This window comes from Elephantulus edwardii, unplaced genomic scaffold (genome assembly GCF_000299155.1).
Source record: "Elephantulus edwardii isolate Elephantulus edwardi_28Jun2011 unplaced genomic scaffold, EleEdw1.0 scaffold00029, whole genome shotgun sequence".
In the NCBI taxonomy this organism is placed as follows: Eukaryota; Metazoa; Chordata; class Mammalia; order Macroscelidea; family Macroscelididae; genus Elephantulus; species Elephantulus edwardii.
The window spans coordinates 10,621,203-10,643,916 of NW_006399779.1; the positions used below are offsets into that span (position 1 = coordinate 10,621,203).

Here is a 22,714-nt window from a genome sequence, read left to right on the forward strand (position 1 = left end):
AAAAAAATTTACATTCTCAATGATTTCACCTTATTTTAATCCATAATTAACACCCATAACAACAACAGTCAAGAAAGCAAAAGACCGTCTGCCCTGGAAAAATCTGCTGTCAAGGACTTCTCTCCAAAGTGCTAAAGAGTGACAATATCAGTTTAAAGATGAAGGTGGAGGGTCACTAAGAGTCATCTATGACTTGACAGCACCTAACAACAACAACATCCAGGCCATGATATTTTCAATTACTTCCTATAAATCTAAGAATTTGACAATGAATAAGGATAACAGAAGAAGAATCGATGACTTTGAATTGTGATGTTGGAGAAAAGTACTGACTATCCTATGGACTGCCAAAAGGAGAAGTAAATCTATCATAGAGGAAGTGAATCAGGGTGCTTCTGAGAGGTAAGGATGACAAAACTTTGTCTCACATACTTTTACATGCTGTCAGGAGGGACCAATCCTTGGTAAAAGACATCATGCTGGGGAAAGTGGAGGGTCAAAGAAGGAGAAGAAAATCTTTCCAAGATGGATTGATACAGTGAAGCAATGGATCTAAGTATATCAGAGATGGTGAAGATGGCACAGGAAAAGGCAAGGTTCAGATAGTTGACTTGATGGTACCTAACAATAACAAAAACCTCAACAATTATCCCTTTTAAACATAGTCAAAAGTTTTAAAGGTTGTAATGCTTCCTAAGATGGTAGGTAGAAAACATAGAATGACAGCTAAAAGAAATGCTCTGGTTGATCATTATGGCAAAAAAGAAGTACTTCAGTTCTTCCCATGGAACTCCTAAAGAATAATTATTGAGGATATTTTAAAAGGCTATTTGGAATGCCCACAATTGGCTCTAGAATCTTAAAAACATTTGGGGTGGGGAAGGGAGGGAATAGTTGTAAATTTTAACATGATCACTAGCATTTCAGGATGAACACTTGGTGGCACCAGAGGACCTCAATAAAACTTTGCAAAAATTTTATACAAAATCACTCAGAACAAGTAATTAAATGCTACACTCAATTAGCATTGTTGTTGTTGTTGTTATGTGCTGTTGAGCTGCCTGAGACGCACAGTGACCCTATGAACAGCAGCTCGGAATCCTGCCCTGTCCTGAGCCACCTGTAGGGTATTTTTTTTACTGTAAATATCTATAGTGCACATCACATTTACTACCAGTACACTCCTGGTAAAACTATTATACCCAGAAACTCAAGTCTCAGGATCACTTTGAATGTCTCTCAATAGATTTTCTAAGTTAGCTTGCTTTGGATTTTGAATTTGTTTTGATAATTCTTCCCAAGCTGGATTGAAACTTTCTCACCGGAGAGTTGTAGCTCTAAGAACAGACAAAAAACCTTTTTGTTTGATTTAGTATTCCCAATGTGAGAAATTTCTATAACCAGCATACTCATTTTATTGGGACAATTATTAGAGATCTTGGCAAAACATTACTCTTCACTAATAAACATCATTAATCATTCTCAATCCTGAGGGCAAGTAGAGAAAATCAACAATAAACTGAATCTAATTCTTTTGAAAATATTACCTCTAACTCTGAAGACTCTTCTTCAGCTTTCACCATACAAACTTGTTAAAGTTATCCTTATTAAGTTGAATTTTTTTTCTTTTTCTGATCTGGACACTTCCTTACTTCACACAAACCTGGCAAAGTATTCCAAGGCACTCATGAAATAAATATTTTGTTTTGTTGTCAACTTGCATAGTTGTTTTTCCTCTACGTGACGTAAAAGTAAAAGACAGGGGCATCTGAAAAAGACCCTGGGAGTAAGTGGGAATTCCTTGAGACCACGTTAGAAAGAATTCTGGCAAATACTTTTGACCACTAGTCCAGTAGCTGAACTCCAAGGAATTTCTATTTCATGGATTTGTTTCATGTCTGATAACATGATATTCTCACAGCCTCTGCTGGGCTGAAGTCTACTGTTACAGTCACTGTCAGTACATCTCCCTGACAGTCTCCTTCACTGACTTTCCACTTTTATGAGTAATATGTCCTTCTCCACAAGTTGGCCTCTCCTGATAACGGGCCCAAAGTATTTAAACAAAGCACGCGCACGTGCACACACACACACACACACACACACACACACACACACTTGCTTCTAAGGAATTTCATTTTTTGGGCTTGGATCATTTCTGGTATTGCTAGTTTTCAAAAATCAGAGCACAAAAAATACTGGCAAGACTATGGATAAACCTGGAACTTTCATACAGTAATGGAAGGATTATAAAATTAAAAAACCACTATGGAAGACAGTATGATGATTCCTTTAAAAGTAAAAATAACCCTGGCCAAAAGAATCAAACAGTATATTAAAAAAATAATTCATCATAACCAAGTGGGATTCATAACAGGTATGCAAGGATGGTTCAACATAAGAAAGCTAACTAATGTAACTCATCACATTAACAAAGCAAAGAACAAGAACTACATGATCCTATCAATTGATGCATAAAAGGCCTTTGACAACATCCAACACCTCTTCCTGAAGAAAACACTCAAAAAAATAGGAATAGAGGATAATTTCCACAATACAGTGTAAAGTATACATGGGGGAAAGAGCCTACCAACAACGTTCTCAATAGAAAGAAATTAAAAGCATTCCCCTTAAGAACAGAAACTAGGCAAGAATGGCCACAACCAGCACTCCTATTCAATACTGTCATGGAAGGCTTAGTGAGAGCCATAAGCCAAGAGAAAGAAATAAGGGGCATCCAAATTGGCAAATAGGAGGTAAAATTATCTTTATATGCAGGTGATATAATAAGATCCTAGTGGTAAGAAGCTGTACTGCAATCCCAAAGGCATAAGGTTCAAATCCACTCGATGCTCTGTGGGAGAAAGATAGGCAATCTCTTCCCGTGCAATTAACTGCCTTTGAAAACCTACTGCAGGGTTGGCTATGGGTCAGTTCCAACTTGATGGTACACAACAACATAACAGATTCTGCAAGAAAAATATTAGACAGTCAACCAGTTCAGTGCAAAGTAGCAGGATATAAGACAAACATACAAAAATCTGTTTGACTGCTCTACAGTAACAAAGATAATATAGAAAAGTAACTAATAAAAATAATGCCAATTACAATAGCTAATCACAAGATGAAATATTTAGAAATAAAACTAGAGACACAAAAGACTTACATAAAGAAAAATTACAAAACACAATTACAAGAAACAAAGACTTAGAGAAATGAAAAACATTCCATGATCATGGATATTGTTATATGCCACTGAGTCGACTGCAACTCATAGCAACCCTATAAAAAATGGCTCTGAACTCTGCCCTATCCTGAGCCAACTTCACCATCACTGACACACCTGTCTCCATTGCAAGAGTCATTGTGTTAATTCATCTCAAACAGGGTCTTCCTCTCCTGTGCAGACCCTCTACCCTTTCAAGCATGATATCCTTCTTCAAGAACTGGTCCTATCTGGCAATATGCCTCAATTATGTGAGATAGAACTTAAAAATCCTTGCCTCCAAGGAGCAACCTGGTTTCACCCTCTCTAGGACAGACCTGTTTGTTCTCCTGGCAACCCATGATATAGTATATGTTTAATTCTTTTATCCAGCACCACAATTCAAAGGCGTTGATTTTTCTTCTGTGATTCTTAGATGTCATACAGCAGGCAACTGAGAAGACCATGGCCTGTATCAGGTGCACCTTAGTCTCTAGACTGATGTTATTACATCTGAGAGCTCTGGAGAGGTCTTTGACAACAGATTTTCCCAATGCAACTCATCTTTTGCTCTCCTGGATGCTGGTGCCAAGAGTGTAGATTATGGACATGAGCAACATGAAATTGTTAACAATCTCAATCTTTTTTCCATCTATCATGATAGTACTTATTTGCCTGGTAGTGAGAATCTTTGTTTTCTTGTTGTTGAGTTGCAATTCATATTGAAGGGTATCATCTGCATGACACAAATTGTTGATTAAGTCTTCCTCCAATCCTGATGCCATATTCTTCTTCAAAAAAAGTCCAGCCTCCTGAATGATCTGTTCTGCATAGAGTTTGGAAAGATATGGAAAAAAGATACAATGCTGATACACTCCTTTCTTGATTTTGAACCATGCAGCATTCCTTTTCTCTATTCTGAAAACAGCTTCCTGGTTTTGCATGAACACAATCAAGTGTTCTATGATTCTCAATTATTCTCAGTGTTACAATTTGTTGCTCATGAATAAGAAGACTCAATATTGTAAAAATGATAATTCTAACCAAAAGCAATCTAGAAGTCCAATGCAATCCTAAAAGATATCAACTCCATCCTTCAGTGAGATAGAAAAGACAATTCTAGTTTTATCTGGAATGTAAACAGACTCTGAGTAAGTGAAAGAAGCATTATACTTCCTGATCTCAAGTCCTATCACACAGCCATGGTGGTCAAGACAGTCTGATGATACAGTGACAGACACATAGAACCAGGTGAAAAGAATCAAGAACCAAGAAGTCAACACACTATTGGTCAATTTATTTTCACAAGGAGTCAATATCAGCTAAAGGAAGAGATAACAGCCTCTTAAATAGTGCTGGCAAAATCAGAAAACTGAGGCAAGATTCACATATCATTATATAAAACAAACGAACAAATCAACCACCTACCTCAAAGTGGATCAGCAACCTAGGAGTAAAACCAAAGGTTATAAAATTCATCAGAGAAAAGCTAGGAACAACTTTAGAAGCCCTAATCTACAGCATGGACAAACTTTGAAGCATAACAAAATACCTACAACCAGGAGATGATAAAATTGTTGAATGGGACATTCAACTCTCTATGCACATCTAAAAACTTCTCCAACAGGGTAAAAAGCAAACTCACAGACTGGGAAAAGCATTTGGCAATAACATATCTTATAAAGACTCTTAACTAAACTTTATAGAATCCTCTAGCACTTACACAAGAAAAAGGCAACCAACCCAATCACAAAATGTGCATGAGAAGGGAACTCTTGTGGCCTAGTGGCCATAAATTGCACTGCAATCCTGAAGGCGTACAGTTCAAATCCACCAGATGCTCAGCTGGAGGAGGGGCAATCTCCTCCTGTGCCAGTTGGATCTGATTAAAGGAAAAAGAAAAAAATGTGCACAAGATTGGAACAGACATTACAGCAAAGAAAAAATTCAGATGACAGATAAAGAAATGTTGAAAAGCTCTATTAGAGAGATAAAAATTAAAACAACTATGAGATACCATATCATTCTAGCAACAATAACAAAGTTCAACTGGGCAGCAAACAACAAATACTGACAAGGACATGGAGAGATCAGAACTTTCATTCACTGATGGTGGGAATGTAAAATGGTACAATTACTATAGAAGGTAGTCTGGAGCTTTCTCAAAAAGTTGCTAATAGAAATACCAGTTGACCCAGCTATCCCACTACAGGGAATATACCCTAAATAGGCCAGAGTCGTGGTACAAACAGATGTATGTACACCTGTGTTTATTGCTGTCAATTCATTTCACAAAGAATCTTCCTCTCTTGTGCTGATCATCTACCTTTCCAAGCAAGATGTCCTTCTCCCAAGACTAGCACATTCTGAAAACTTACCCAAAGTAAGTGAGATGAAGTCTCATCATCCTTACCTTCAAGGAGCACACTAGTTTCACTTTCTTCAGGACAGACTTGTTTCCTTGACAGTCCATTCCTCAGAGTACAAAAGAGTACAATGTTCTTTTCCAGCACCACAACTCAAAGGCGTCAACCCTTTTACTGTCATCCTTTGTTACTGTCCAGCTCTCACATGCATAGCAACCAACTGAGAAGACTACGGCTTGAATCAGTTTCCCCTTAGTCTTTAGACTGACAAAGTTGCTCTTTAGCACTCTGGAGAGGTCTTTGAACGCAGATTTTCCCAATTAAAATCATCTTTTGATCTGTTTTGATTGCCTGACTGTCGGTGTCAAAAGTGCTGATTGTTAATCCAAATAAGATGAAATCATTAACAACTTCAACCCTTTATTTATCACTGGGCCTACTAGTCCAACAGAGAAGATATGAGACAAGAAATTCTGCAGTAATAGTAACAGAAAATTGTTGATACACAGGTATCTATGTAAGGTAAGTGTAAGATAGCATATGGAAGTACATCCATGAAAGAGAGAGAGAGACAGAGAAGGAGAGAGAGTGAGTTTGTGTGTGTAAGAAAGAGAGAGAGAGTGAGAGTGAGTGTGAGTGTGTGTGTGTGTGTGTGTGTGTGTATCTCTCTCACTCAATCACATTGCCATCAAGTTGGAACTGACTCATAGCTGAACTGGAACCCTCCAGCAGGTCTTAGAAGCTGTAAATTGCAAAGGAAAAGATTGCCCATCTTTGAGCCTCAGAGCTACTAGTGGATTTGAACCACCAGAGAGATGTCACCTTTGGATTATCAGCACAACTCTTTATGGACAAAGCTACCAGTGTGCCCTACAGAAAAAATGAATTTTGAGAGTATTATCTCAGTGTTATTATATCAGAAAGCCAGAAAGAATTTTTATTCTCAGGTTTTGGAAATATAAATGTTATTAAAAGTACTTAAAATTTAGTTACATTTTTTTAAGATAACATTGTTATTAAGTGCTTTCAAGTCAGAACTAATTCAAAGTTGATGCCTCAGCCAGTTTCCAGAGGTAGCAAATCACACAGGAGGAGAAATGTCCTTCTTTCTCCTATGGAGTAACTGGTGGACTGGAACCACACTCATAATTGTTCTCTGTTGGGTTTCTAAGGCTATTAATCAGAACTGAAAATAACTCATCTTCTCTCTCAGAGGCACTGGTGGAGTCTAGCCTAGAGAGTTGATTTGGCAGTGGGGTTCCCTATTAACCCTAAATGGGCACAAACAACTCATAGCTGACCCTTTTGGTAGTTATAATGTACTCTTTCTAAATATGTTTAGGGAATTGAAAAATTAACATTTCAGTAAGGATTCAAAAATAATTAAAAATTTCTAAAAATATTAACCTAAGGAAAAAGTACTCACTTTTTGCCATTTAAGTTCTTGCATCTCCACAATAATTTTACCAATATGCTCTTCATATTGTGTTTCTGCTTCCTGGTTAAAAAGAAAAATGAAAATTATATGATGTGAAAAATAAATTAAAACTCTTAAGACTTAAACAATTTCAGCTCTTTCCGGTTAATGTTGGTATGTCAAATCAATCCAGACTCATGGTGACTACCTGTGCGGAAAGCAGAACTGCTCCACAGAGACTTCAATGCTGTGACTTTCCCACAGGAATCTCCAACCTTATCTTTGAAGGCATTTTTGGGAGGGTCTGAACCATCAGACATTTGAATAGTAGTCAAGTGCTTAACTGGTGCACCACTGAAGGACTCTACTAGATATTACTAGAGATAGAAAAAGCAGTCTTTCTACCATTTTAAGAACATTTTCAAACAGATAAATTAATAATAGCAAATTTATAACTTCCTCTGAATTAATCAGAAAAATGAGGTCACAGGTCAAGCACCAAGAGGAGTCAAGTTCAATTAGAAAGGAAACAGCTGGCTTGTTAATGAAGTAATATGGGGTAAACAGCATTAAGCAGTATCTCAATGCCCTTTAAATTATTATGCTATACGTGGAATCACAGTGAATTTACCTCACAAACTTTGGGAGTGTTACTAAGCGGGTCTATTCTTTGGAAAGGGACTTGATGATGGGAAGGGTGATGGACTGGCGAAGGAGAGGAAGACTATCAACCAGGTGGACTGACATGGTGACTGCCACAAGGGGCACTTGTGTGTCAGGAAGTGTAAGGATGGCACAGGACAGAACAGGATTCAAATCTTTTATTCATATGGTCGCTAATAGTTATACTCAGCTCAATGATACCTACCGATGACAACAACAACATGGGTGGAATCATATTCTTTTATAATTATTATGATTTCTGAAAAAAAATGTATAAACTACAGAAAATGTATTAAATAGGTATTAATCACATAACCCAATACTAGCACTGTAACATGTTTCTACATTACTAAAATTTTAAGTCAACATCATGCTTTGTATTAAAAGTGATAATTTTAACTTTAATGAGCACTTTTCCTTTTTTCTCCATTCTTTTAGCGCCTTTTAAAAATGAATAAAAATGTTTATTAAGTCATTATAAAGTAAAAAAGATACTAAATTTAGTGAGAAAATCCAATCTGTAACTAATAAAGTAGAATATAGAATCTTAAAAGTGCCTTTTTTTATTAAATGCCTTAGGACTACAAGAATTTAAGTGTTTTATATATAAACAATAAATGAGGAGTAATTTGATGGTTTATATACTCTTTATAACCTTTAGAAAGTATCATCCTTTTTAAAAATGTTTGCTTCAGGCTGTGGTTTTACAAGACAGGCTATACATTGGTCAGGCCTCTTCAATCCTTGACGTGAACAGATTTAGGAACACTGTACGCAGCAGGCACATGCCGAAGCAGCCAAAACTGTTATTGAGTACTTTTACTCTCCTTTTCAAACTCATAATCTTTCTACAAAACTATACAATTCAGTTTCTCTTACCACCCAATAAAATAGAAATCATGCTTCCAAATAGTTTCTTGAACTGATTAGTTACAAAGACAGCAAAATAAGAATCTCTAATATGCATTGATAACATACAAGTGCAAAAAATAATGGGCCAATGTAAAGCATAAAATTAGACTCTAGTCTTTATATATAAAACAAAATATATATGAATGATTGAATGGAATATGAATATTAATTTGCGCTATAAACTTTCATTCAAATAAAAAGTTTAAAAATGCTAGACTTAAATCCTAAACCAAAAAAATGAAATACTGAAGTCAATAAAAATTACTTTCCTAATTAAAATTTAAATTTAAAATTTAATTTTTAATGGTTTCACATTAAAAAACTTAATTTGTTAAAAAAGTTTATAATAATATCAGAACATTCATCTCCATTTTTAAATTCTTCTGTTTAAAGAGCCACAATATACCTATAAACTTAAAATAGGTATTTATTCTAAATGGTTTCAATCTGTCTATGAAGATAAAATTCAAAAGTTATGAAGGAAAGAAGAACAGTAATATAATGAAATATTAAGAAGTTCTAGAAGCAAATAATCTTGGTTCAACTCTGCTTTGTTGTTTCCCTGTTATGTGACTTACTCTCTTGCTTCCTCAGTTTGTCTATAAAATGGCTATAAAACATTACTTATCTAAAAAAATTATACCAATGATTAAATTAATCAACAAAAGTACTTAGAATCTCCTCTCGGGCATAAAGGTTCTAAGATGCACTCTGTTCACTAAGAGAAAAACATATGAGGAAGTCTATTTCAAAAAAGCAGTTATCTTTTTTATTTAATTTTTTAATTGTTGAATATTTTCTCTCCATACTTCTCCAACTTACCCCACAATGCATCCCTTGTTGAGACTGTTGTCATGCACATACTGCCCAATCATATATACACTCCTTTCAGAGAGTTCTCCCTCTCATCTGTTCTAATGCATTGTTCATTATCTATCTACTTTTCCGCCATTCTCTTCCCAACCTCTCATGTCTGTCATATTTTATAATAGCAACATTATCCAGTGTTTTTTGTCTTTCTGTGACTGAGATATTTTACTCAGCATAATGTCCTCCAGGCTCTCCCATGTTGTGTAATGTTTTTTCAAGTTCATTGTCTTTTAACGGTGCATAATATCCCATTGTGTAAATGTACCTTCATTTTTGTTTGTTTTCTATGTTTCTATAGTTTTTCTATTAGTTTGTTGATGGGAACTTGGATAGCTTCTATCTCTTTACTATTGTGAACGCAGCAGCAATAAATATGAGTGTGCATACAGCTGTTTGAGCTGTGGCTCTGGTTTCCTTAGGGCATAGTCCCAATAGCGGAATTGCTGGGTCAAATGGTATTTCTATTTCAACTTTTTGAGAAACTGCCAGCCCATCATCCATAAGAGGCTGTACCACTGAAATTCCTACCAATAGTGAATAAGAGTTCCAATCTCTCCACAACCTCATCAGCATTTGTTGTTTGCTGCTCTGTTGAATTTTGCTATTGTTTTGAAAAATCAGCATCTTAAACAGCTGCAATCTAACTGGCTTGGGAAGAGATAATGTGTTATATGTCCATCATGTCCCCAAGCATTTTATTCCCTCTTTCAATATGATTTTTATTAGTTATTATTAGAAACTACATTCTATCACTTATTTATTATAGTGTACACTGCTATCATGCATTCCTAACTTTCTTCTATAATTGTTGCTATTATTAGGTGTCATCAAGTCGACTATGACTCATAGTGACTCTAAACAATTGAGATGAACCTTGCTGTATCATGTACTATCTTCGGGGCCAATATTATAATCACTGTGTCAATACATCTCTTCAGATTCATCCTTTTACTGACCTTTCACCTTTTCTCAGCACAACATCATTTTCCAAAAACCAATCCTTCCTGATAGCATGCCACAGTATGTGAGATGAAGTTTCACCATCCTTGTCTCCAAGGAACACCCTGGTTGTACTTCCTCTAAGACAGACTTGTTTGTTCTTTGGTAGTCCATAGTATATTTAATACTTTTCAGCAACATCATAACTCAAAGGTACTGAATCTTCTATGGTCTTGCTTAACCACTGTCCAACTTTAAGATATACAGGAAGCAACTGAAAAGACCATGGCTTGGGTCAGATGTATACTAGTTTTTAAACTAGTATCTTTGCTCTTTAGCACTTTGGAGAGGTCCTTGGCAACAAATTTTCCAAAGACAACACACCTAGATTTCTTGATGGATATTGATTATGGATTCAAGTAAAATGAAGTCCTTGACAACTTAAATATTTTATCCATCTATCTGATGTTGACTATTGGTCCAGGGGTAAGTTCTTTTGTTTTCTAGATGTTGAGATGTAATCCATACTGAAGGCTTTAGTCTTTAATCTGATAAAACAAGCATTCCAAGTCTTCTTCACTTTGGAAAAGCAAGGTTATGTCATCTGCATAGTGCAGGTTGTTGATAATCTTCCTCCAATCCTAATGCCACATTCTTCTTCATAAAGTACAGCTTTTCTTAATTATTAGGTTAGCATACATATTGAAAAGGTATAGAAAAAGGATATAACAATGGCACACATCTTTCCTGATTTTAAACCATGCAACATTTGCTTGTTCTGTTTGGAAAACTACTTCTTGGTTTGCATATAGGTTTCATATGAGTACAACTGATTGTTCTGAGCTTCTGATTCTTCTCAATGTTAGCGATCATTTGTTCTGATCCACATAGTCAACTGCCTTTGCAGAATCAAAACACAAGCATCTTTCTGGTATTCTCTGCTTTCAGCCAAGATCCACTGGACATCAATGATATCCCTGGATCCACGGTGTCTTTTGAATCCAGCTTTAATTTCTGTATGTCTGAAAGTTATCTTCTAAATAGAAGAATGTTTATTGTGTCCTCACAATTCTCTTTGCTGTCAAGTTGAAACTCACTATAGTTGATTCTCTAGTAGGTTTCCAGAAGCTGTAAACTGCATGAGAGGAGACTGTGAGCTGTCCACCTTTGTGCTGGCAGCCCCCTTCCCTACCAACTAGGCCATGAGAGCTCCTACTTACTGTGACCTAGAATTCACTATTACCAATGTGTATTGGGTACATCTTGAATGATCTTAATTGGTCATGATGGTCCAATGCACTCCTGCCAAAGAATGATCTAGAAATTGAGTATGAAACCTGTACTTGGACCAGGAGCCAGTCATCAGAACAGAGCAAGGAAGCATGGCATGGTTCAAAATTGGGAAGGGTGTAAGCCAGGAATTTGTCATATTTCCATACCTTTTCAACCTATATGCAGAGCAGATTATCTGGGAGGCTGGGCTGCATGAGAAGTGTGGCATCAGGATTGGAGGTAGACTCATCAACAATCAAAAACAATTATACAGATGACACAACCCTGCTTGCTGAAACTGAGGAGGACCTGAAGTGCTTGCTGGAGAAGATCAAGGACTGCAGCCTTCAATATGGATTGAGGCTCAATATAAAGACAAAGATTCTCATCTCTGAGCCAAATGGTAGCATCAGAATGGATGGTGAAGAGATTGAAATTGTTCACAGCTTTAGTTTGCTTGGCTCCACAGTCAATATTCTTGGCAACAAGCAGCCAGTAAGTTAAAAGACATATTGTGATTGGAAAGTCTACTGTCAAGGACCTCTACAAAGTATTGAAGAGCGTGTTGGTGGTATAGTGGTTAGCATAGCTGCCTTCCAAAGTATTGAAGAGCAATGGTGTCACACAGGAGACTAGGGTGCACCTGATACAGGCCATGGTCTTTGCAATCACTTTTTATGTGTCAGAGAGCTGGACAGTGACTAGGGAGGATAGAAGGAGAATTGGTGTCTTTGAGCTGTGGTGTTGGAGAAGAGTACTGAACATACCATGGACTGCTAAGAAAACTAACATGTTCATCCTGGAGAGGGTTAAACCAGGCTACTCATTGGAGGCAAGGATTCTGAAGCTTTGCCTGACATACGCTGGACACGTCACAAGAAGGGACCAGTACTTGGAGAAGGATGTCATTTTGGGAGGGTAGAGGGACAGCACAAGAGAGGAAGACCCTCTATGAAGTGGATTGATCCAGTGGCTGGGCTAATAGGGTTGGATGTGTCAGAGACAGTGAGATTGACACACGACAGAGGAGGGTTTAGGGCTGTTTTACATACAGTCGCTATGAGTCGCAGGTGACTCAAAGGCATATGACAACAACAATGACAGCAACCCAATTATGGCCAATGTATTCTAGGAAGATTCTGGAAAAGTTTCATTACCCTTTTATTAACAAGTATGTATCACGTTTTCTATTGCAAGGAATTTTCCTGCTTGTTCTCAATGCCTACAATTAAAAGTAGGCATGAATAATTTTTATAATGACAAAATGGAAAAGACATAATGACAGTCCTTGATGATATTATTGAGCCACTAAAGTGACCAATTTCAGAAGCAATCTACTCCTAGAACCCTAGATAACCAGGAAAAGATGATTCAACAGAATTTGCAGCTAGGGATGTGTCAGCATTGTATCTTTTTTCTCATTGTATGCTGATCATTTCAAAAACCAGGCTCTATGCTGGTGAGCACTGCTAGGACTCCATCCTAATCCAAGGACTGAATGCTCCTGAAGCTAAAGTTTAACCTAAACAAGAATGTGGCATCAGGACTGGAGGAAAACTCATCAACCACTTGTGTTATGCAGATAACAAAACCTTTGCTGAAAGCAAAGAGGACTTGAAATTCTTGCTGGAGAAGATCAAAGACTACACTAGAGAATACATTTCAATATGAAGAAAACAAAAATTCTCAACACCAGACGAATAGGCAACATTATGATAGATGGAGAAAAGACTAAGTCATTAATGACTTAATTTTACCTGGCTGCCACCTCTGGTAGCAGCAGTCAAGATATCAAAAGATGTGTTGCATTGAGAAAAGCTGTTGTCAAGGACCTCTCCAAAGTGTTAAAAAGCAAAAATGTCAATTTAAATTCTGATGTGCACCTGATCCAAGCCATGGTATTTTCAGTTATTTTCTATGCATCTGGAAATTGGACAGAAGAACTGATACCTTTGAATTGTGGTGTTAGAGAAGAGTACTGAATGTCCCACAGACTACCACAAGAACAAACAAGTCTGTCTTGGAAGAAGTGCAACAGATTAAATAAGTATGAAGAGAGAATGTAACCCTGGTGCACATTAAAACTATCCATCAGCAATTTGATTCAGACTCATAGAAACCCAATAAGGCAGAGTAGAATTGCTCCTGAGGATTTTAAAGCTGTAATTTTGGATTACTTCCTCTCTCATAAAAGATTAAAATTTGTTTATGTAGTTATACAGATGTTCATTGCTTTTCCTGTGTGTTTGGCCACTTAAGAACAAAATAATAGAGATAAAATAGAGATATTAGCAGTTACATATTTGCTCTTTTTAAGTGAAATATTTTTTATTAAAGCTCTCTCATGTCTTCTGTGATTTATTCAACTATAAGTCTTCATGAAGATTTTTATTTATAACATTCTTAGCAGCAAGCAGAAACATCAAAACTCAACCCGGTGAATCATTTTATTGTTTTTAGATGCCATGGAGTCCACTACAACTCAGAGCAACCCTGTGAACAACAAATCTGAACCTTGCCCTATCCAGTTATCTGTTACAGTTATTTTGTCATTCTGTCTTGTTGAACATCTTCTTCTATTTCTCTAAATTTCACCTTTCACAACATGATGTCTCTTTCCAAGGACAGGCCATTCCTGATAACATGCTCAGTATGTCAAACAAAGTTTTACTATTCTTACCTGTAAGGAGTAGTACGGTTGCATTTCTTCCAAGACAGACTCATTTGTTCTTTTGATAGTCTTTTCAGCCAAGATCCATCTAACATTGGCTATGATGTCCCTAGTGTCACAGCCTCTTCTAAACCTAGATTGTAGTTCTGGTTGTTCTCTGTTGATGTACACTTTAAGTAGGGTTTTGCTTGCATGTGATATTAGTAATATTGTTTGATAATTTCCACACTCTGTTGGATCACCTTTTTTTGGAATGGGAATAAATATAGATCTCTTCCAGTCAGCTGGCTGGGTAGTTGTCCTCTAGATTTCTTGGCATAACCTGGTAAGCATAGCCACAGAAGCATCTCTTTGTTGAAATACATTAACAAGTATTTCATCTATTCCTAGGGCCTTGTTATTTGCCAATTTTTTCAGAGCAGCTTGATCTTCCTCCTTCATCAAACTTGTTTCTTAATCACATGTTGTTTAATTAAATTCTTCTATCACCAATTCTTTTGGTACAGTGAATCTGTGTACTGTGTACTCTTTCCATCTTCTTTTGCTGAATTCTGGACTATTCAATATTCTACCCATAGCATCTTTAAGCAACTCGAGGCTTCAATTTGTTCTTCAGTTTGTTCTCCTTAAGAAATGCCAAGAAGCTCATCCATTTTTATTTTCTAACTCCAGCTCTTTGCACATTTCATTATAACAATTTGCTTTGTCACCCTGAGCTGTCCTTTGAAATCTTCTGTTCAACTCCTTAACTTCCTACTTTCTTCCCTTTGCTTTGGCTTCTCAGCGATCAAGTGCAATATCCCATTCTGTGCATAACATTAGTATGAGTCATAGTCAATTCACTAATGTTAGTATGAGTTATGGCCTCTAACAACAAAATTTCATATAAATGGAATAACATAATATATACTATTTTCTTTAAGGTACGTACCAGTAATTGGTTACTTTTTATTGTTAAGAAGTATTGCATTGAGGGAGCTCTCATGGCCTAATGACAAGAAGCTATGCTGCAATCCTGGAGGCACATGAATCGAATCCACCAGCTGCTCTTCAGGATCTCCTGCCAATCTATGAACTATCTCTGAAAACTCACCAGAAGGTCAACTATGGATCAGTTTCAACCTGACAGTACACAACAACAACTGCACTGAAGAGCGCTGGTAGTGCAATGGTTAAGCATTCGGATATTAACGGAAAGGTCAACTATTTTAACCCAACAGTCTCTCTGTGAAGAAAAACATGGAAGTCTGCATCCATAAAGTTTATAGTCTTGGAAATTCTACAGGGCAGTTCTACTCTGTCCTGTAGGATCACATGAATACAAGTCAACTAAGGAGAGGCACTTGGTTTTGGCAATGTTACACTTATAACTATATCATAGTTTCATTGTTCATATTCATGTTGAGTATAATTAATAAGGTTGCATAAACATTATTCTACAAGTCTTTTTGTGAACAAATTTTCATTTGTGATTGAAGAGAAGAGTGTTGAATATACCATGGACTGCTAGGGGAACAAACAGGTTTGTCCTGGAGAGGGTGAAGCCAGAGTGCTCCTTGAAGTCAAGGATTCTGAAGCTTCATCTGACATACTCTGGGCATGTTGCAAGGAGGGACTGGTCCTTGGAGAGGGACATGTTTGGAAGCGTGGAGGGAAGGCACAGGAGAGAAAGACCCTCAATGAGATGGATCAATTCTACAAATGGGGTAGTGTGAATGGGTGTGTTTGAGATGGCGAGGTTGGCACAGGATAGAGCGGCCTTTAGGGCTCTTGTACATAGTGTTGCTATGAGTCACAAGCGACTCAATGGCACATAACAACAACAGCATCAAAGAGCATTAGTAAATGTATCAAAGGGTAAGACGGCTGGGTCAAAGGACAAACATATGTCCAGGTTTATAAGAAACTGCCAACATTTGACAGCTATACACAGAAAACTAAAACAAGATTCACACTTCAAGCCATACACAGAAAACAACTCAAGGTGATCAGGTACCTAGGAGTAAAACTAAAACTTACACAGATCCTCCAAGAAAAAAACAGTAACAAACCTAGAAGCTCTAAAAAACTCTACAACCAGGAAAGGATAAAACAGATGAATGAGACCTTCTAAAAATCAAATCCTTATGTGCATCTCAAAACTTCCACAGTAAGGTAAAAAGAAAATCCACAAACTGGGAGAAAATATTCATATATATACTCATATCTAAACTCCTGCACCTCAACATGATAAAGACAAACAGCCCAGTTACTAACTTTGCAGAAAACAGGAAAACATTCTTCATGAAAGAAGATATTCAGATGGCCCACAAACAGATAAATACTAAAAATCTCTAGCTAGTGTTGTTTTTAGAAATAAATGGAACAATGAGATATCATCTCACCCCAGCAACAGTAGCAAAGTCCAACAGGACAGTAAACAACAATGGTTAGTAAAGATGTGGAGAAACTGGAACTCCCTGCACTGCTGGTGGAAATGTAAAATGGTAAAATCACTATGGAAGACATTCCGGCGATTCCTCAAAAAAGTGAAGAGACTTAAAAAAAAAAACTAAAGAGAGAAATATCATTTGATCCAATTATTCCACTACAGGGAATATACCTGATAGAACTCAGAGCTGCGACACAAACAAGTGTATGCACATCTACGTTTATTGCAGCATTATTCACATTAACAAAGAGATGGAAGTAACTCAAGTGCCTGTCATCAAAGGAATGGCTACAGAAACAGTGGCACATTCTCACAATGCAATATAATGTGGCTTGGGGGAAAAAATAAATTCGTGAACCATTACACAACACGGATGAGCCTAGAGGACATCATGCTGAATGAAATAACTCAATGACAAAAGGACAAATACTGTATAAGTTATAAAAATAGGATGACTAAGAGGCAGTGGGGAGAAGTGTGACAGGGAGAGAAGGAAAAGAATAGATAACCTTTTTGTTGTGTTTGGGGTTTTTTTATTTTTTTATATTAATAGTAGTTTATTTACAAAACTCAAACACAAATTTGAACAAATTCTTTCAATTTCCCTCAGCCCCCCATCAAATTGTACAATCCAATGACTAATTCCCTCTTCCCCCTGCACATCCACATCCCTCTGCTTCCAGCCTCTCCCACCCCTCCTAGATCCTTAGACTCATTCTAAAATAATAGCTTTATACAATATTTATCCTTATGTGACTAAGTTAGTTCACTCAGCATAATGCTCGCCAGTCCCTCTCAACTTAGGTAATAATTTACAGTTATTGTTCCTGCGAGCTGCATAGTATTCCACTGTGTGAATGTACCATAACTTCTCAATCCACTTGTGGCTGGACATGTGGGTTGTTTCCATGTCCTTGAGATGGTGAATAATGCTGCTATAAACACTGGTGTACAAATCTCTGTCTGTGCCTCAGTTCTCATTTTCTCAGGGTATATTCCAAGTAGTGGAATAGTCGGGTCATATGGAATTTCTATGTTCAGCTTTTTGAAGAAGCACCAAACTGTCTTCCAGAATGCTTGCACCATTTTACAATCCCACCAACAATGTATAAGAATTCCTTTCTCAAGTGAGCTCTGGTGGCCTAGTGGCAAGAAGCTGCACTGCAATCCCAGAGGCACATGGTTCAAATCCACCAGATGCTCTGCTGGAGAAGGAGGGGCAATCTCCTCCTGTACTAGTCAGATCTGATTTGACGGTACACACACAAAATACAATAAAATATTTTAAAAAATTTTTAAAAAAGAATTCTTTTCTCCACACATCCTCTCCAGCATCTATTACTTGCTGCCCTGTAAAAGTTGACACTTAGTGGAGTGAGATGGTATCTCATTGTGGTTTTGATTTGCATCTTCTTATTGCCAGTGATTTGGAGCATTTCTTCATGTGTCTGTTTGCCATTCGAATATCTTCCTCTGTGAAAATTCTTCCCATGTCTTTTGCCCATTTTGTAATTGGGTTATCAGTCTTTTTCTTGTGGAGGCCCAGGAGTATTCTGTAAACTTTTGTTATAACACTATTGCCTAAGATGGAATTATCAAATGTTTGTTCCCAGAATGTAGGTTTTCTTTTCACCCTCTTGGGAAAAGTTTTTTATGTGCATAGAGATTCAATCTTCAGAAGGCCCCATGCATCAATTTTATCCTCTTTAGATAACTCTTGTATTGGAATAGGCAAAGAAAAAGGTCAATTGAAAATGAACTGACGATCAGGCATTATCTTGGTATTACAATCAATAATCTGGAACAGAATATACACTAAACTGAAGGCAGGGAGTGAGAAGAAAAGAAAAAATGAACAGAGAAGGTGAACGGAGAGAACAGCAATATGCAATAAGGATTTGTGAAGACACTGGAATAAATTAATTGCATCATTTAATAGTAATTATTTCCTACAAATGATATATTAAAAAAACCTGGGGCCTGGCACTTATACTCCTGGATGCACACAGCTGTCGTCCCTGCTCCGCTGCCTGCCACCAGCGCCTGGACCTCGAGTGGTTCACTGAAATTCCTGAAGCGGGAAACCTACACCACCAATTTCAGAAAAGATGTCCAGCAGGGGCTCTGTGGTTCTGGCCTACAGCGGGGGCCTGGACACCTCCTGCATCCTGGTGTGGCTGAAGGAACAAGGCTAGGATGCCATTGCCTACCTCGCCAACACTGGTCAGAAGGAAGACTTTGAGGAATCCAGGAAGAAGGCCCTGAAGCTCGGAGCCAAAAAGGTGTTCAATGAGGATGTCAGCAAGGAGTTTGTGGAGGAATTCATCTGGCCCGCTGTCCAGTCTAGCACGCTGTACGAGGATCGCTACCTCCTGGGTACCTCTCTCGCCAGGCCCTGCATCACCCGCAAACAAGTGGAAATCGCCCAGAGGGAGGGAGCGAAGTATGTGTCTCATGGCTCCCAGGGAAAGGAAAATGATCAGGTCAGGTCTGAGCTCACCTGCTACTCACTGGCCCCACAGATTAAGGTCATTGCCCCCTGGAGAATGCCAAAGTTCTACAACCGGTTCAAGGGCTGCAATGATCTGATGGAGTATGAGAAGCAACACGGAATCCCCATTCCGGTCACCCTCAAGAGCCCATGGAGCATGGACGAGAACCTCATGCACATCAGCTATGAGGCTGGAATCCTGGAGAACCCCAAGAACCAAGCACCTCCAGGCCTCTACACAAAGACCCAGGACCCTGCCAAGGCCCCTAACACCCCTGACATCCTTGAGATCCAGTTCAAAAAAGGGGTCCCCATGCAGGTGACAAACGTCAAGGATGGTACCACCCACCACACATCCTTGGAGCTCTTCATGTACCTGAATGAGGTCGCTGGCAAGCATGGTGTGGGTCACACTGACATCGTGGAGAACCACTTCATTAGAATTAAGTCCCGAGGTATCTATGAGACCCCAGCAGGCACGATCTTTACCATGCTCATTTAGACATCGAGGCCTTCACGATGGATCGGGAAGTGTGCAAAATCAAACAAGGCCTGGACTTGAAATTCGCTGAGCTGGTGTACACTGGTTTCTGGCACAGCCCTGAGTGTGAGTTTGTTCGCCACTGCATTGCCAAGTCACAGGAACAGGTGGAAGGAAAGGTGCAGGTGTCTGTCTTCAAAGGCCAGGTGTACATCCTCGACCGGGAGTCCCCACTTAACCTCTACAATGAGGAGCTAGTGAGCATGAACGTGCAAGGAGATTATGAACCAATTTGATGCCACTGGCTTCATCAACATCAACTCCATCAGGCTGAAGGAATATCATCGTCTCCAGAGCATGGTCACCACCAAATAGACCAGCTTACAACGAGGAACTGGGCCTCCTCACTCTGCCAATTACCCAAGTGCAGACACTAATTGTGATAATTTGTAACTGTGACTTGTTCTCCCCCGCAGGCAGCATCTTGGGGGCGCCAGACCCAGCTTTGTTCCCCCATGGCCTGCAAACTATAGACAGCAAAAAAGGGAGAGTGAGTGTGTGGGGAACTACAGTGGGGAGCAGTAAAATGACAATCTAAAAAATGAAAAAAAAAACCAAAAATCCCTGAGATTTATAAATTTTCACTCAAATAGATCTTTTAAAAAAAAATAAATAAACTGCCCCTCTTTTCAAAGTGGTTTCATTTTACATTCCCATTACTCATTTCCTGATTTTTAACCAGGCAGTTCCTGCCTCTGTTCTCACAGTGCTTTCTGGTCCAGGTATAGGTTTCACATGAGCACAATCTAGTGTTCTGGGATTCCCATGCTTCTCAAGGTTAGACACAATTTGTTGTAATCTACACAATTAAATGTCTTTGCATAGTCAATGTAACATAGACCAGACATTCTCCTGGTACTCTCTGCTTTCAGCCATAATCCATTTGACACTGGCTTTGATACCCCCCAATAGCAAGGCCACAGAAAGAACATATCACAGAAAGTTTTTCACAACACACATCCGTTGAAACTGAACAGCAATCTCCTTCCACGTGATTTACAGTCTCTGAGAACTCAATGGAGGATCAAGTATAAGGTGGCTCTAAATCAACAGCAATGAGTGTGAGTGTAAATGTGTGTGAGAAGCTCATATTTTGCAAAAACACCATCTCTAGAAGAGTACCTCTTTTTATCAGTCACCGTAAAATCCTAAGAATGCAAATACCAATGAACTTGTTAAATATTTAACAATATGAAAGTCCATTTTCTTTTTAATTTAACTTCCAAATTATTCTTATTTCCCATTTCCTGATCATAGACCTAGTTTATATTTTTGGACTATATTTCTTCTTTTTAAATAGGTAAATATTTTGTTAAGCTTTTTTTCCCCCCTGGAAACTTTACTGGAATGCAAGATCTAATACTTAAACAAAATGAAGTTCTCATTAGAAGTATTTCTTTTTAAAGTGCTTACCCTTCTCATACGTAATTCTTCCAAAGCTTCCAGCAAACTTGTTTTGAAATCTAATAGCTGAATAGAAAACAATGTCTCTGTAGAGCCTTGAAGTGCAAAGGAAGATGATGACTCAGACTTGAAATCATCCTCCATATTAACACTGATTTCCTAAAATATATAAAGATTTGAAATTAAAAGAATCATTCATATAGGTTATTCAATTATAAGTAGTTACCATAAAAAGTAGCAATCTGTCTCATATAATTATCCAGATTAACTAATAACAGCTTTGACATTACCGTTACTAAAATAATAAAACACAAAATTAACCCTAACCCTGTCTTATCTTGTGTCATTCTCATCATCGCTGACATATCTGAGCCACAGCAGCAGTCACTGTGTTAAACCATCTCATTGAAGATCTTCCTCTCTCTTGCTGACTATTCATCTTTCGAAGCATGATGGTCTTTTCCGAGGAACAGTCTCTGCTAACAACATGCCCAAAGTATGAAAGACAAAGTTTGCCATCTTTGCTTCCAAGGACACTATGGCTACACTTTTTCCAAGACATACCTGTTTTTTTATTTTGGCAGTCTATGTGATATTCAGCACTTCTCTCCAATACTATAACTCAAAGGCATCAAGATCATGTTTTTCCTATGTGCCATCAAGTCACCTGTGACACATAACAACCTTGTGAACAATAGGTCTGAACTCTGTCCTATCCTGAGCCAGTCTGACTCCAACACACCTACCTCTATTACACTAGTTACTGTGTCAATCGATCACAGTTATAGTTAAATATCCTGTTAAATGTAAATAAATAAATTAAATATTTTCATTAAAAGGCAAAAAGTTAGATTAATATTCTAACTTCTTACTGCTTTCAAGAGATCAAAGCAGAATGTAAATACATTAAGTGTTGAAAGTAGAGTATCTTATTTCACAAGAATGGTTGTAAACAAATCTACTTATCCAGTTATAACTTTAAATAAAAAGCTCCTTTTGTTGTCAAAAAAAGTAGAATATCTTCTTCAAACCACATAGATTGTTTTAAAAAAGCCAAAAGCTCACTAAATGTTAAAAGATTTAAATTATATAGAGAATGCTAGTAAGATTTCATGTTAACCTAGCCTATACCTACATTAAGAACCTGTTGTCCAAATAGAACAAAGAAATAAGGTGTTTATCAGGGTTGTATGCATTTTATTCAATTTGTTCAATGCTGAACAAATCATTCAAGAAGTTGGACTCTTAGGAAGGTGGTATCAAAAAAAAAAAAGAAGGTGGTATCAAGATTGCAGAAATACTCATCAACAACTTGTATTATGCAGATGACACAACCTTCCTTGTTCAAAGTGAAGAAGACTTGAAATACTTGCTGCAGAAGGTTATTGACTACAGCCTTCAATATGGATTACATTTCAATATCAAGAAAACAAAAATCTTTGTCACTTCACCAATACACAACATTATAACATATGGAGAATAGACTAAAGTTGCCAGTTACTTTGACTAGGATCCAAAAAAAAAAAAAACCA

General features: G+C 37.6%; 1 protein-coding gene and 1 pseudogene across 1 annotated transcript in view; one reads left to right on the forward strand and one right to left on the reverse strand.

Annotated features, from left to right (window-relative positions):
- The window catches only part of CCDC73 (coiled-coil domain containing 73), a 107,143-nt gene extending 85,817 nt beyond the window's left edge, over positions 1-21,326 (reverse strand). The window contains exons 1-2 of the mRNA XM_006883784.1: positions 21,192-21,326; positions 6,998-7,069 (exon numbers count right to left, since the gene is read on the reverse strand). Of these exons, the coding sequence (XP_006883846.1) occupies positions 6,998-7,069; positions 21,192-21,326 (207 nt within the window). The remainder of the gene's footprint in view (positions 1-6,997; positions 7,070-21,191) is intronic.
- LOC102864672 lies at positions 18,855-20,093 on the forward strand (annotated as a pseudogene).
- Positions 21,327-22,714: the final 1,388 nt, after the last annotated feature.